At 39.4% G+C, this 17,058-nt stretch overlaps 1 protein-coding gene across 32 annotated transcripts in view; it reads right to left on the bottom strand.

Moving 5' to 3' along the window:
* Positions 1-17,058, bottom strand: part of mbnl1 (muscleblind-like splicing regulator 1) — a 35,837-nt gene that overhangs the window by 3,060 nt on the left and 15,719 nt on the right. For 5 of the 32 annotated variants that reach the window (XM_033982530.2, XM_033982527.2, XM_033982532.2 and 2 more), the window contains 9 exons: positions 5,710-5,880; positions 5,381-5,605; positions 4,568-4,807; positions 3,651-3,704; positions 2,423-2,576; positions 1,734-1,769; positions 1,017-1,108; positions 688-732; positions 36-107 (listed from right to left, as the gene is read on the bottom strand). In XM_033982530.2, coding sequence (XP_033838421.1) covers positions 51-107; positions 688-732; positions 1,017-1,108; positions 1,734-1,769; positions 2,423-2,576; positions 3,651-3,704; positions 4,568-4,807; positions 5,381-5,605; positions 5,710-5,880 — 1,074 coding nt within the window. In that variant the 3' untranslated portion in view covers positions 36-50. The remainder of the gene's footprint in view (positions 1-35; positions 108-687; positions 733-1,016; positions 1,109-1,733; positions 1,770-2,422; positions 2,577-3,650; positions 3,705-4,567; positions 4,808-5,380; positions 5,606-5,709; positions 5,881-17,058) is intronic. The other 27 variants (XM_055228434.1, XM_033982538.2, XM_055228432.1 and 24 more) reach the window with 14 other exon arrangements.

Below are 17,058 nucleotides of genomic sequence, written 5' to 3'. Positions count from 1 at the left end.
TAAGAATGCAAAGAACAATTAAAATAGAAACTCACTGTTCTTTACAGGAACTACATTTGAGTCAAGTACTTGTGACTACTCAGATGATCTGCAGATATTATTGGAATCTGAAGATGAAAAACAGAGATGGATGAAGTTTAATGGTCCTTAGAAGAGTCCACATTTGTAACCACACGGTTTTTCATTAAGATGAGTTCATTGCTGAAAACCTTGACAACACAGAATACAAATAATCTTCTTCAGTTTTGGCACAATGTAGATGTTAATAGGAAGCAACAGAGAGAGGGAAGGTAAGAAAAGGGAGATGAGAGGAGGAGGAGGAGGGGACTGTCAGTGAGGTGGCTCCCCATGCAAAAGTCCTCCATTTTGTTGACCTGCACACCTCAGTGAAATTCAGAAAAAAACTGGCACTGGATCAAGAATTTAACATGATGATATCTGCACCACTGTGTCAGTGGTATTGTGAAGTTCTGCAAAGAGCTTACAAAATGGAATAAAATCAAAATGTTGCAAATACTTTTTTGTATAATTAGCTAGAAACAAAAACATGGTAAAGCTAGGCTTTACGTGCTAGAAGCGGTGACAAAAAAAGGAAAAAAGCCAAGCACCAAAGGGCACAGAAAGCAACGTTTGCACAAGCTGTGCAGATGGCTTTAAAAATGTCAGAATAAACTACCTCATACATACCAATTGCATGTATTCGTTGGTAGTCAACTTTGTTAAGGAAGAGTCCTCAAAATGGAAAAGGACAAAAATCTAAGTTACAATGAGGACAGACATAAAATACAGTACAGTATTGTTCCCCAAAAAGAGAGAAGTACAAGTGTGTAGGAAAGTGGTGTCTTTACAGCTACATGTATGGATAAACATTTGTGTAGGCCAACAAGAGGGAGTACGGCCATTACCCTGCCCACCCCCGTGAGACACAAGCACCCCTGGTCATTCATGTGCATTAACAGACATTATAAGAAGAAGAGTCTAAGACTGACAGAGAATGAGGCGGTAGAGGTGCAAACCTGATTGGTGGAGGCAGTTGCGAAGGGAACGCTTGTGGCAGATGTGGTGGCTGCAGACACAGTGGCCGGAGTACCACCGTGCATCATGGGAACTTTTTGGAGGGAAAATCATGTAAGCATAAATACACAGAGGAGCAGTGGAGCCACATACACACCAGGCAAATGAGGCAAGGACTTAGAGGGGTGGGAGGGGTTCATTTAACTGGCTCCTTTTCACACCTCTGCCTACATTACATTTGGACTGTGCCAACTTTAGCAATACTAGACAATTTATTGTGTGTGTGTGTGAATATATATATATATATATATATATATATATATATATATATATATATATATATATATATATATATATATATATATATATATATATATATATACTTTTTTTTTTGTTTATTTGTTTTTTTCTTTAACAATTGTCAATAGCTGCTGTTTTTACATACCAGACATCATAGGTCTGTGGCAGAGGAGATAAAGGGGAGGGTTATAATTGAACTCCCTCAGTTTTAAACAGATGTCATGTTAGACCAGCCGGGAGCCCAGTTAAGAACAAGCAAGCAATATCACTGTATTGTACAAATGAAAATAACAGCCTCAGATCAGCTGTCATATTTACAATGTACAACATTTAAATATATCAATACTTTTAGAGAAACATATCAAATCTCTACTATTACAGAAGTTATATAGAACTAAAGAAGGAAAGCTGGAACCTACCAACACTGGCTGCAGGTGTCATGCACAATATTGAGCCTGCCCATCATGCAGTGCAACAGGAAGTGGGTTGGATAGGGAAGAGAAATCAAAACAGCCCATCACATGGTTCGTTAGAGTAAGGGGAGAGATAAGGTGGGAAACAAATGATTAATATCTTTTGGAGAGTCATCAGTGAATGGAAAAAAAAGCGCAGTAGTGAACTCATCTTGTGGCAATCTGCTAATGAAATGAACGTATATCTATGGTGTAAAGCATATTAGTGTGTAGTATCTACAACAGTAGTATGTCTGTGGTCACGGCTCTGCACATCATGTGTTAAATATTAAGGGTAGACGGTGAGAAAACTCACAAGATGAAACAACCACTGTAATATCTGTCACCAAACTGTCAGCATAGTCCCAACCCAAGCATAAACCAAAGTGTGGATCACACTACCACTAATGCAGCTCATTTATATCAAGCTATATTCAACTATATGTAGAAATATGGATGTAAAACCCTTCCGCATGGATATGCCTTTGTGTCTGCCACATGTCTTTTGTATCACAGCTTAAAGAATGCATATCTGTATAAGCCTGATGGAGATGTAGCTAAACTGTAATGCCCTGCTTTAGCCAAGCAGAGACAGAGCAGAGTGTGCCCCAGGTCTTGCTTGTGGCCTGAGCCTGAGCGTTGCTATGGAGGCATACCTGATGGGAGGAAAGCCGCCTGCTGCTGAAACTGCATGCTGGCCAGGGCCTGCTGGTACTGGAGCATGCCTGTGTTAAACACAGCAGAGGCCCCGTTGGCCTTCTCCAGGGCAGCCCGCTTTGGCAGGGGAGCCATGACACTAGGGGCGATGCCCTGCCCACCGCATAGACAGGGATATCAACAAGAAGACAGAGGAAGAGGTGCGTGGTCAGAGAGAGAGGTGTGTTGGGAAGAAGCAAAACAAGAAAGAAAACAAAAAGAGTAAATACGTTAGCCACATCATATAAACATGTTCACCATATCTTTGTGTGTACAACAAAATCATCATCTCATCAGTAGCAAGCAAGCAGCAGTCTGACACAATACTACACAAGCAGGAGCATGGTGCCTACAGGAGCTACGGGCCATTAACAAGCACTTCTATTTGAACACGTCTAATTTGGGGCTCATTTCTGTTCATTATTTTGGTTTCCTAGGACTGACTTGTGCAATATGCAAGCATTAAATATGCTAAAATAAATGAAGCTGCTACAATAACAAGAGGTGGAACAAGTAGGAAGCACAGAGAGAGGGATGCTGCACTGCTAGCTCCATGATAAACTGTAAGCCATGTTTAAGTGATAATTCACTCTCAGAGTCAAATTGGTCTCATGCCAATGACCAGCGGTACCAAAATTGTGAATTTCAAACAAAATATTGTTTTTGTTATTTGTCAGTTGTGAAGTCTGAAGCACTGTGAGCCAATGACAGAGTGAACTATCATTTGAACTACAATCACTTCTAATGATCTGATAGACTGTTCCTTTTAGCCCCACCCTTTTCCATATTTATGCGCTTGCAACATAAACATGCACACTTCTGATTGAGCAGCTTACCACACTTAGCACTGACTTACAGGACGGACAGTAAGACTTAAGCCATGCCACCATTGTAAAAGCTCTATTTCCCTAGCCCTTACTGACATTTGTTAAAGGCTTTAGGTGATGAACTGATTGTGTCCACATCAGAAAGATTACAGCAAAAAGTTTTATTCTACAAATCAGATATCACTGGATTCCAAGGAGGCCACTATCATTTCATCACAAGCAATAATGACAGATTGACAGGAGGAAATACATTTAGCACTGACACAACGACAAACAAAAAGAGCCAAGTATCTTTGGTTAATAAAAATACTGCACAACAACAAAGCCACATGCCAAGCTAAAAGGTGAAAGGTCATAGTACCAGGTCAAAGGTTGCGTCGAGGGGTCGCTTCAGTGATTTGACAGCCGACTGAGTCTTAATTAGCAGGCAGCGAGCACATGATGGCAATGGGCCAATGGGGTTCAAGCGCATTAACATAAACCAGCAAGCAGAGGTGCATCATGGGGGCAGCAGTGCAGTTTGGGTATAGGTGAGAAAAAAACAAAAACAAATAAAAAAACAAATCATTGGAATGCAATATACAGAGGGGATAACAGGACTAAGGCATGCACAATGTGAACGCTATAGCTCTACCGCTCAACAGTTAAAATTATCAGTGGTAGCTACGTTCTACATTAGTTATAGTCACACAGAAAATGGATAAATATAGCGATGAAAATAAGTAGTCACAGTGGACAGAAAGATAGATAAATATAGACTCCGTATCAAAGTCAGTGTCACATTACAATGATTCACCCCAAAGCTCTGCCTGGCACATACTGGAAAATACTTGTAATACTTGAAAGTACTTGGATCGGTGGAACAGATACTGCTGCTGTACTATTGTTGTACTTTATACTGTGCACAATCAGCCCTGCTTCAAAATGTCAAGAGGAAGAGAAGTAAGAAGTAGGAAGTACAGAAACAATGGTGTCACAAATAAAGTGGTGAGGAACTGGCTCTCCCTTGTGTTAAAGGATGAGATGAACAAGGAACATGGCATTCACACCACCCAAACACCAACGCTATTTCAAGTGGAGTAAAATGGACTGATCCTTCCTCACATCATCCTTCTCTGTGCAGATTTAACCCAAAACATGCAGATTTTTCACTAAAAAAGCAGAACTGAAAAACCAGAGGACAATTTGTATAAAGCCACAAAATACAAAATTAACCTAACTGATGCCTGCTTAAGCTGCAACATATGTGGGGTGTTGAAGCGTGTGCAGACTGCTCACCATGGCTGCGGCGGCTGTGGCTTGGTTCACCTGGTGCTGCGTGGCCTTGATTTTGGCCTGCAGATGGGCCGGGGGGTGGAAGTACTTGCATTTTTCCCGGGAGCAGCGGCCCTTGATGTAGTCCATGCACACAGTGACGGTGTTGTCGTTGGTGTCGATCATGGTGCTGTCTGCAGGGTGGGCAAACCGGCAGTCGTTCTCTCCCCGCGAGCAGTTACCCCTCTGGTACTCTCGACAAACCTACACACAACATCATACGTAATGTTTTCTACAGACATTATAATAAGCTTCACAAGCTGTCACTAGACACAGTATTTTTGTTTTTGAATGTACCTATAAAAAACACCAGGGGGCAGCACTACATCTGAAATAGGTCCACCAATGTCAGCCGTATTGTTTAATATAAAATAAAAGTACCATTCTACATTAAGTATTACACAGTGGTCTGTGTTACACAGAAATGCTTTTGGTCTTTTGCTGTCTTTTTTTCCCTTTAAACATATGTTCAACATTTCTTATTAATAAAATGTAAAACGTTATGTTAATATTATTAACTGAAATAATAAAAGCTGAGAACATGTGGCATGATTTTATGATTATGTACTTAAGACCTACATTGTATTTGATTAATGGAGTATTTAACAGTTTATTAGGTTCTTGCAGATGCCTCAGATGCCATAAAACAGTTATTTGCATTAGAAGTGTCTCATATAGGGCATGTTTTACATCCCTGATGCTCTTTACAAATGGGTAATTTTAGCAACATAAACATGTTCAGTATTGGGACTGTCAGTATGTTTGTTGGTGCATTACCTCGAGTCTGTCCGTCCTCAGCAGTTTCTGGGCTGCGGCGGCTGCAGCATTGGGCACCTGGCTGACTGTGGGGCTGGAGGCCATGAGGACTGGGGTGCTGGGCAGGATCTCAGGGGGCATCAGGCCGGGGGACACAGGGCTCAGATAGGGATTAAAGGCTGCAGCAGCTGCAGCTGCTGCGGCACTAGCGTTGGTCGCCAGGCCGGGCGTGACAGAGAACATGGGCTATAGGCAAAAAGACAAAACATGAAGTAAACAACCAGAGTGTTATTGTGAGGACATGGGACAGGTCAGGACACGCAGGTGCTTTGTTCATGTGTGACTCTCACCATCGGGGGGAGCTGTGTGCCGGGCATCATGGCATTGGCCAGCTGCATCTGCTGTGCCAACATGGCCATGTTCTTCTGCTGGATCAGGTTATTGCGCCCATTGATCTCCAACTGGGTTTTTAGGTGAGGAGGAGGATGCAGGTACTTGCAGTTCTCCCTGGAACAGCGACCCTACAAACAAAGTTGTAATTAAATACACAATCAAATATAAAATTATCATTGTCCGTAGATTCCTGCCCGAAATACATATAGGTAACGTAACACCCTGTTTATAGTTCAATGTCAGACTTTGAAATTGACATGCGCTGAGAGCAGCACTAATTGTTAACAGCTTGCTATTTGAGTCGGTCCCATGGGGGGCATGAGTTTGTGTGCGTCTGTGTGTGTGTTAGCTCAAGGAGGTCATGACACCACTGCTGCTCTTTAGACATCCACTTTGGCTACAACACTAGCTGCTACAGCTAAAAATACTATGGACTCATATGATCCATATTGTATCAGCAAGTCATCTGAAGTCATTCAGGGGTCACACTTCAAAGTCTGGGAGTAATTATCTAAGAGAGGGTTCCTTTTTGGAGCCTGCTGTATTTATAGTGCAATATATTGCAACAAGAAGTGAGACACAAGCACATTCTCATTGGAGCAGGAATGTATACGCAATGTGTGCACAGCGGGGTCAAGTTCACGTAACAGGTGGGAGATAAACGTCACACACACACACACACACAGTTAAAGAGGCATATACTTAGTGCGAGCCCTGGGGCATAGTGTGGTGTTCCCCCTCTCTGAAAGAGCTGTCCCCTCTGGGAATAATCTGAATCTGTGCCATGACTGCAGCCTGTCCTCCTTCACTTTCACTGACACAGGAGCAAACAGGACAGGTGTGAAGGGACAGGGCAGGGGCCAGGTCCCAGCTAGTATCTATGACTGATTTGTAAACAGTTTTAAGCCTGATGTACTTATTACACCTGATATTTTGATAACATATTGGTCACGGCTCTCACAGTGCATTCTGATAATATTCTAAAGCAAATGTATGTAGTAGTGTATGCAGTACGTCAACCACTGAGAATGGACTTAACCGAAGACAAAAGTGGGCAGCAATCATATGAAATTGTTTTGACTGTCTACTCAGAGTACCGTCTATCTAAATAACATTCATTTTATGATCATAAAAATAATAATAATAGCATTCAATCAATCCTTCAGTGGTGCGGTTGGATGCAATACTTAGGCCAAGCTGGCATTGAGCGGCATCCTGTCACCAGAGAAAGTGCGTGTGTGTGAGGGGAAAGTGGGCAAGTGTGCCAATTGAAGAGGAGCCGATTCAGGAGCAGACTCCAAAAGCACTCATCCAGAGAGTGACAATGGTATGCGCAGAGGGGAGGGGCCATGTGCGTGTGCAAAGAAGGGGCAGGCGCGATCATGTTGCTCTCACCCCATATGACCCTGTCTGTCGGCTGGCGGATTCACCCCTGCACTGATATATTTATGTATTTGTTTAGGAGGTTAAGGCCAGGAGACAAATGATACTAAAGCAGGATTTAACCCATAACAGCTGCCATTTTGAATACAAACAACCAAAGAGAAGTTAACAGTAGCAAAGGCCTGATCGCAAGAATAAAATTAATCATGTTGATATGGCTGTGTCAAGGGAAAGTTAGAACTTGCGCAAGAAATGGTTAGTAGCATAGATGTAGGATAGTAAGAAAGCAGAGATCCGAGTGGAGGGGAAGAGGAACGCCCCCAACCTGAGGTTTATGGTTGCTATTATGACACAAGTGGCCTTGAGGAGCATGGAGACGGTGTCCACGGCAACGCAGTGCTCTAACACCAGGCGTGAATCCCTGTGTTTCTGCAAAAGCTATATAAATGTGGCATTCCTCTAGTCTCGAGTGAATAGAACAGTGCATTATTACACATTTTTAAGACAGAAATGTAAAAAAATGGGCAATATGTGTATAGCACGAGCTAAATATTTGTGGAACTAATGTGTAATGATTGAAAATAATAAACAGCTACTAAATTATGCATTGACATTGCCACAGACAATAAGATCATGGCAAAGACTAGAAAGTTTCAGGGAGGACCATTGCCATAGCAGTTAAGCAATTGAAATGAAAACCATTTTCATGTATATTATATCATCTTTTTCCTCTGTCTGACCCAAACTCCAGATTAAGCCAAGAACTTAACTCCTTCAGGCTACTGTGCAGTCTGATGGAAGTAGTAATAACACGTCCCACCCGGGTTGCACTCTTTTAGGCCTTGAACCACAGTCAACACACGCCCTACTTTAGAGATTGTGTGGGATTTAATAAACAATGAACAAATGTGTTAAGAATGCTGGGTGGGGCTGCATCCCATCCTTTGTAGAAAACAGATTAACAGTGAGATATTTTAAAATACTAAGTAAACAAAATAATAATAATAAAGACCCATATTACCCAGAATATGGGAGATGGCTTAGGACCTTAAATACTGGTAGTCTGGATTTTTACTTATGATGCAACAATACTGGCAAAATGATCAGAGAAAAGAACTGTAGATTAATGGGTTAATGAAACAATGAAGTAAAAATATAACTCCAGGCATGTTTTTGAGGAAGGAACAACTAAATATCGTGGCTAAAAGCTCAAAAAAGCCAATTTAACATAATATGTATTAATGTTTTGGACTTAGTCAAGTCTTCTTTGCATTATTTAAATAAGATATATCACGATTTTAGTCAAACTGTGTCTGTTTACTCAACATTAAGAGCATATCTTTGTTGATAAGCATACAGTATTTTTGCTATATTTCTCCATTGAATTGTACACACTGATATACTGGTAGACAATTTATGAATGGCGATGTGTGTGTGATACTTCCTTCATACCACATCTGCAAAGTATACAATTATTTGCCAAAAAAAAAAGCTCACCTAATTTCATCCTTCTTGAGATCTTTTTGTAAAGTCTTTCCAATACAAATATCCAGGTGATATTTATTTTTCTCAAACATAAAACCGCTGCAGTCTACTTTGGTGTACCTGTTTGATTCGGTCCTAATTTGGCACTAGAATGGCCTGTCTGGTACTAGCTTCCCCTGCTTTGATGTGATGCCGTGGCCTAGTGGTGCTATGATGTTGTGGTGTGGAGCGGCTCTGCGTTCCTCTGACTTCTGTCCAAACATACGCACACATGAAAGTCCTCTCCCTCGCCTGCTGTGAATGAAGCTTTGTTCTGCAGGAGCCCGGCAAACACTCAAAGGGCCAGCACCAGCGGTCGGTCTCTTTGTCTACTGTTTGTTCAAAATATAGCAAAATAGACAAGATACAAATTGTGTAATCGAGGTTTACGTGCTTTATAAGATGTGCTGCAGTATCATGAAGTATTTCAAAATGCAGATAAATATAACACATATAGGCCTGCCATGATTTTAAAAAATTTGGACTATGATATATTGAAGAAAATATAGGCAATAAATGTTAATAATGAATGCCATTATACCACTGACACAATAATCCTAAAGCAGGAATTTCCCCCCAGCTACTCTGTATAAATAACTGAACACTTAATGAGTCATATAAGCTCTTTTATTCAATCTTCTACAGGCGAAATCTTTTTCTTAGGACAGAAAAATAACAAAAAGTTCCCCACTAGTACAAAGAAAAAGCACCTAAGATTAATATTGACTCCAAAAAGGAACTGTTCCATCAATCATGCATTGAACAACACGTTTATATACTAATTGTGACAGGCATAAACAGATGTTCAAAATGACTGAATAAAAATATAAATGGATGAGGGTGCTGGAAAAATCAAGACTGCAATTTAGGCATCACAAGAATACAACTATTTTTCAAAACTATGTATTTTGTGTACCTGAATATGTAAGTAAAAAGCATAGAAGTCTTCCTACACTAATATTTCTGCTTAGTTTTGACAAAGGGATTATTTCTTTTAAATAAACTTGTAATGTATATCAAATATTGTTAAAGTTATACAGTTTTAAAACGAAATAAAATTCACACCACAACGCAAGAAAAGAAGACTTGGTTTCAAAGTGACTCGACCTAATTAGACTTTCAAGGGGAAGAAGATAAGCAGTATCTCCTATAAGAGCAGGGCTGCTGTGACTTGCATTTCAGCAGAGGCAGCTCGTCATAAAGCAGGTCATGTTTCTATCGCTCAGCTCTGTGCTCCGGGAGGGGATCGGACCATGGGGCTGATGCTGATATGAAAGAGAGAGGGAGTGTTCATCTGTGATAAATGTTACAACAATAATAATATGGCCCAAGTGAAAACATGGAATACATCGGGAGCAATAGGATTATACAGATAAAGATTAGAGCTGCACTTTAAAAACAATAGCAATATTAGTTTAGTAGCAGCAGATACTAATTAACCTTAGGGCAAAAAATAAACAATTTGAAATATTAAAATAAACTTTAGTCTAATGTTGAAAGAATAATTCATTTTTGTTGGTTGTAAACCTGTGCTAATGGGAGCGTCCCAAACTAGTATAGCGTGTTGTTCTCGTATGAAGCAGGCCTGAAATGGTCAAATTATAGATGTCAGACATGGGTGAAACACAGAGATGACATAGGAGAGGCGCAGAAACAGATCCAGAGGTTTATCCAAACACATGCAGCTTTGAGTTATTCACACTTGTGTGGTGTGTAATGCCTCAGGTCAACTGTCACGTACACAGGAGCAGTGCATCCAAACTTAGAGCTCTCCTCCCCCCACCTGCACCTCACTATCTCTCCACACAAACACACTTCCATGTGACTTTATCTCCACTATTTCCATGTACACAACCTTCTCTGGTGCAATGAGACTCTGCTACAGAGGCTAACAAGGTTAGCTCCCACCTTTTCATTATCAGTAATAACACAGCCATCGCACTTCTATTGATTTGAGGCGCTTTATGAAAGGTATCCACTCCTCGTGCTGTGTGAATGTCCCGGGGAGCCTGAGAATGTTCATTTAATCATTTTTGAGCTCCTACAATGAACAACAACAAATCGTGACAACATAATTCACAAGGGACAGCCTGCAGCAATAGGGTTTCAATAACCTCCTGTTTTATGTCACATCCATGTGCCGTAAAATTACAGCCATAGATTTTTTTGTGTTTTCACAATTTTTTCAAAAATATATTTTGTAGTAACCAATTTGGCTTGAAAACAACTGCTAGTGTGATTCTGACGCACTAGAAACGGGGAAAGACTTATGTGGTTTGCAGCACTAACAGATTTATCTGGCATATAATATCCTAATCTGATTTCACATAGTGTAATCCTATCCCCCGCTCTAATCCACAGTCAAATGGCCTAATCCTGTTTCTGCATGTGATTATTGTTGGTGGTCTTGGCTCAAGCTTAAGCATGGTGCTTTCAAACTTAAATTATGGATTTTTAAATTGATTTAAAGCTACCATCTACAAGTTTATTTGATTTGTTTTCATCAGTAAATGGCAGAAATGTGAAACCTGTTCCCCCGTCCCCTCACCTGGCCTTTGTTCAGGCTCATCTGTGCTCTCGGCCAGTCCGATTACAAATAGTAGCTTTTCTCTCTAGAATATGTTTAATACCTCTGTTTTTTATTATTTTTCTTATCTTGCCTACCCATCTAAGGTTACACTGAGATTTTTCCAAGTTTAAAAATAAAACATTTGTATTTCAAATTAGTAAATAGGAGTTAAGAATTCATCAAAATCTGCTTGAGTGAATAGTACGATTGGCACAGAGACACAATATACCACGATGAGTTCATAAAAATGTATGATCTGCAATGCGGTGGACCTGATAAAAAGCCTTGTTGGTTTCACAGAAAATAAATCAAGTTTAGTGAAATTAAACCTCGGGTGGTGCAGCTGTTCAAGGTTGAAAACAAGGACACAAAATAGAGATAGAATCATTCTTCTGTCACACTCTGGCATTCACCTCCTTCAAAAAACACATAACACAAACTACATTCAATGGTCCCTTTATAACATAAGTATCTCTCCTATTTTGTAGTGGATCGGGCCTGCAAATAAACTGGAATTTTCAGATTAAGGAAAAAAACGAAATATCCAGTGAGTGAGAGCGAGTTCTGTGGATTCCAGATTAATTTGAGGCAACAGACAACAGTCCTGTTATAGTTTTGAGCAAATAAATAAACAACATGAAGTAATCTATGCTCCACTTTATTTTTACATAAGCATTGCAATACTCGAAATTAGCAATAGACAGAACAGGCCCGGACATTTTGATTATGCGAAGGAATGCACTTGTGAACAGAAAGCTGGATGGACAGACTTCAAGTATGTTTTTGCAGAGACTTAATGACTTTCAAGAGCAGACATTGCACGTCTCAGCTCCTGGCACTGACTCCTTGGCGTTTGAGAGGAGGGCCACAAAACACTTGACTGATGGCCCTAACAGCTGGAGCACAGAGGGAGCGGCCAAACTGAAAGGGTGCTGAGAGAATCCAAGTATAAGTAACACGCCGTGCCCTGAAGCAGCCTCACCTGTCTGATCTGAGGATAACGCTAAAGGCACTAAATGAGGACGACGTGCGCGAGGGCTTTGCAAAGTTGAAATGCTAGTAGTCGTGGTAACGGAAGTACAAGTATCGGTAGCCTTGTCAAAAATCATTATCATTCTTTCGGTAGAAGTAGTAGTGATGGAAGGATATAGAATGGGTAGTATTTGTGTCAGCTCTGGTATTGTGTTTTGCTAAGAAGACACACAGAACTAATTACAGTTACTATACAGAGTACGTGCAGTTCTGCTTTACAATAGTGGGTAGAGTAACTAAATATGTACTCAGGTTGGAGTATAGTATTATTCAAAGAGTACAAAGTAAAGTAAAGGTCCAAAAATGACAAAAGGTTGCTTGAACATTTAATTTTGCCCCACTCCTTCAGAGAGGATTGATCGATTATCCTTTAAATAATGCCAGATTCAGTGCATTATTTTATATTTTGTCCATACAATTACATTTACTTAAAAATCAGATCAAAAAGCAGATTTTATGTCGAGCTAAAAAGTATTTGTGGCCACTACTACTCAAGAAAGAGAAATTGTAAGAGACACCGCAGTGGGAAGAATGACCAAAAGTATGAAGACTTGGAACTTACTCATAAAAGAACAATTTCATCAAAAAGTTACTCAAGTAAATGTATTTTAGTGAATGTAGCCAACTACAACCCACCTCTGCTGCTTGACACTTCATTTTATTGTTGTTCAGTCTTATCTAATAATGATTGATTGGTTCTAACAATAGCAATGTTTTTCTATTCTTTGTGGTATTAGCTCCTCTGGCCGCTACCTTTTAGCTGCAAATCCGGCAAATCCTTGGACTTATTGAGCTGTCTTTTTCTGCTGGCTCAGGACCAAAACTGTGCTACAGCTTTTCACTGTTTGCCTTTAACACAATAGCAATTATGTTAATGTTATCTGAGGTTTAGTCAAACACCGCTATCCAATATTTAAGTAAACAAATGTGCAATTAACTTATCAATTGCAGTTGTGTTCACACCAACAGTAGCATAGCATGGGAGAAGTAGTCTCAACATGTATCCCCAAGTATAAGCTGATAAATATATGCAATAGGCCTGCTACGATAATTACTATATCAATATATGAAAGCTAGAACAATATATTTTGGGCCTCAGTATTTATCATGAGTACTTTTTCTTTGCAAACGTGCAGAGATTTGGGTTATTTTGTTGTAATATGATAAGTTTGCGGAGGGGTGGATAAGTCCCTTTTTATGGTTAATTGTTGTTACATTTTGCTACTTATTTGTTGCAGCTCATGTCTTTTAGTGAAACAGTCTATTTAAAAATGGTTTACTGGGATAATCTTGCATTATTTACATCTTAAATAGTAGCATTAAGTAGTTTCAATATTATCATTTAGTGCAGTATTTCTCTATAGCAATATATCGTGCTGTATACCAGAAAAATAAGTGTGCGTCACAGTAATTTTAAAGATAGAATTATCTAAAAAAAAAATCGATAACCAGATAATAATGAATATAAAAAACTAGTATTGGAACTACATACTCTGGTCTATTCAACGGGTATAGATATTGCACACATTGTATAAATATGACAAAACTGAACCTTTCCTGAATAGTTTTAGAATGGTTTGGATTAATATAGACTAGCATAGACCAAACTGTAATATTAAAGAGTTACTTTTTTTAATCAGTGTGTTACCAAAATCTATATCAATCCTTTTCTTTAAAAATCAAGTTTGAAATTTTAGTATCATGACAACAGCAGTAAGAAATAGTTACCACTGCAATCTATGGCTACAACTACTATTAATAAACCAGCAATAAACCAACTACATCTGCAGCTCGTGACGCTACCAAAAATACTTTTAATATTGCCTGCATTAAAAATTATACTAGACTCTATTTTCTTCCATATGAGTAAGCTGAGACGACAACACAAGTTACCACGAGCCTATAGTGTATGTCCCACAGCAGTAAAGATTGTATCAGTGGTATAAAGGGCTCAGTGTAGTGAAGTGATGGCGGCGGCTGACACAGAGGAGAAGACACACTGCGATCTCCCATCACACAAGCCCCCACACACACAGAACCAGGCTTGTCTGACACGCACAATCAAAGCAGCTCCTCTCTGGTCCACACTGGCCTCTATCCAAGACCAAAGCACCAAGATTAATAACTACTGTAGGAGGCAACAAAAGGGTCTTAGCTTGAAAGCCACCATGATATTTTATATAGAGTAGATCCTATATCAACTCAGAATCTCTTACCAGTGGGAGAAAAAGAAACACTGGCTATGTTTAAATTCACACCAAAGTATCACCGTTATCTGATTTCTGGAGCTTAGGTTACTGATTATTGAAATGCTGTGTTATAGTTACAATAACAGTATCAACAATAACAAAATAAAATAATAATATCAGGCTTATACTGTACTTTTTGGACACTCAAAGATGCTTTACAAACAATAAAAAAAGTTACATCTGTAAATAAAATAATTTTGTTCTGATTGTTCACACCTGTGCTGCTTTTACAAACTGAAGTGATGATGTAGCAAATAAATCATGTCCTAACCTGGAAACGTGATTGTGATTGTATAGTGATTCAGTGTTTTTCTGTTTAGTGACGCTCGATGTCTTAAACACATCATCTTCACATTAGTTTCCATTAGGACCACAGTGAGACACAGGTGGGTTTATTTAGTCTATGACAACTGTAATATACAAGATAACTGTAAATGTGCCATTTTGCCGTGTTAGCTACATGTCTATGGTCTACTTTGAAGCCACAGTGTAACTTTTACTAAATAAAAGCATGTTTTTTTTTCATTTTGGCTGTGTATATTGTACTACTGAAACTAAAAATAAAAAACTAAAAACTACTTTGAACAGGCTTGCACCTTTTTCCACAAACCTGACTCTTATTTGGCCTGGAGGAGGGCCTCCTCCAGCTTGTTTCCATGGAAATGTTGTACCTTTGGCAATAATCTTCCACAATATGACATAAAACATAACTCTGTGGAGAATGTTCAAAGGAAGGTTTTAACGTTCTATTTCCATGGAGTCTTGCAGGTACCTTTGGCATAATATATCAGGGCATAGAATTTGAATGAGACCTCGAGTCCAGACATTTCATCTGATAAACAAGATAACACGTTTTTAATGACATGTTTATAATTTTCACCTCAAACTTTCTTTCATTTTTGAGTTTTTCTTGGTGCAGAATTTGGCTTAGAGCCTGAGAGCAAGCAATGTGAGGATCACACGTCTTTGGATTCCTCACGCCCATCTGTGGCTGTAGACAAACACAGCGCTCGGATTGTCTGCGAATGTGGCACAACAACAAGGTACAAGTTTGATGCCTTTGCCCTGCTTTAAGAAGGATCCAAGTTACTGAGGCTAAATGATACTAAGGACTATAAAGAGTGCAATGGGGAGTGGTGTGATCAACAATTATACTGAAATAAAAGTACAGTTTGAAAGTCATGCCTAATTTGTTTTTTTTACTACTGTAGTCAAACAAAAATTATATAATTAATAGTGAGGCACAAGGAAATAATATATCATTTAATAAAAAAAACATTTAAAAATAAAAAAACTGAATACATGTACTAGAGTAAGAGAATGGTTGCATCAAAAATGAGCCGAAAAAAAGCATGCTGCCATACAACAACAATTTGAGGTACGATTTATTCATAGCCTCCGCTGACAGGGTGACAATGGTGCCAAAGCATTAGCCTTTCTGAACTTGTAGCCATATGCTTGTACAAAACGTGTTAGTTTAACTGCCCAGAACGCGGCTGTATAATTTATTTGAGGTCATAAAACACAGTGTGGACTTAGCAACACGGCTAATATTTACCCCACAAGAGGCCTGGCTGTGCACTGCTCACTGTATGTATGAGTTAGTGTCTTTGAAGCTAACTGAATGTAAACACACTGCCAAAACAGAGCTAGCAAAGGCCAGAGCAAAGACAGATAGAGATGCAGACGAAGGGGAGGGGATGATAGAGAAAGCCACACATAGATAAATACATGGTTCATACCCGCCCTCTGAAAAGAAAGAATGCAATCCTGGCTAGCCACACACTAGTAACAGACTTTAATAATAATAATACTACCTCAACTCCCTTTACTCTTAAGACTTGATAGCAAAGGTGCGTCGGGCTGGTGAGAACAACTGTTTAAGTTATTATCCAAATTGAACTGCGTTAGTGAGAGTAGTAATTAGCAGCTGACTGGTTTTAGCATCGTGACTAATAGCAGTGAGTCTTACGTTAGCATCCATGACAACAAATAAAATAAAAGAAAAAAATAATACAGATATTCTGTCTGAAGACTTCCTAGAACGGCTATGGCGTCAAATGGGGAGAGTGAGCAGATATAGATATAGATTCTACCATTGAGACAGTCAAAGGTAGAGAAGAGCAAAGAGATTTCCCTCCATAATTAGGTCAGTGCACTATACTTTGCGCATGGGCAGATTATGCCAGTGGATTGACAGCGGTCACTGTTTTCCGAGCACTTGAAGTAAAAAATGTTTCTTCTGTTATTTTCATATGGATATTCCTCTTTTTATAATCCTATGAATGCTTTTGCACTGTGGTTATGTGGTGAAATAAATGATCTAATAATTATGGAAAAGGTTGATAAGTCACAATAATCATAACTTTACTTGTGCCAGTCAAGACCTGCCACACTATTCATTTCTGTGTGGTTCGGATGGTGTAATGTGAACCATCTTGTCCAGTGGTGGGTGTGGCCAGGACTCAACGAGGCAAAGAAACCAGACTGAGCGGGAAATCAAGTAAAAGCAGCTCCCTACATAAGGGTGGAGAATGAAAACAACTGCA

Source organism: Periophthalmus magnuspinnatus, chromosome 17, assembly GCF_009829125.3.
Source record: "Periophthalmus magnuspinnatus isolate fPerMag1 chromosome 17, fPerMag1.2.pri, whole genome shotgun sequence".
NCBI lineage: Eukaryota > Metazoa > Chordata > Actinopteri > Gobiiformes > Gobiidae > Periophthalmus > Periophthalmus magnuspinnatus.
Note: the sequence above shows the minus strand (reverse complement) of the source record. Positions and strands in the feature narration are given on the sequence as shown.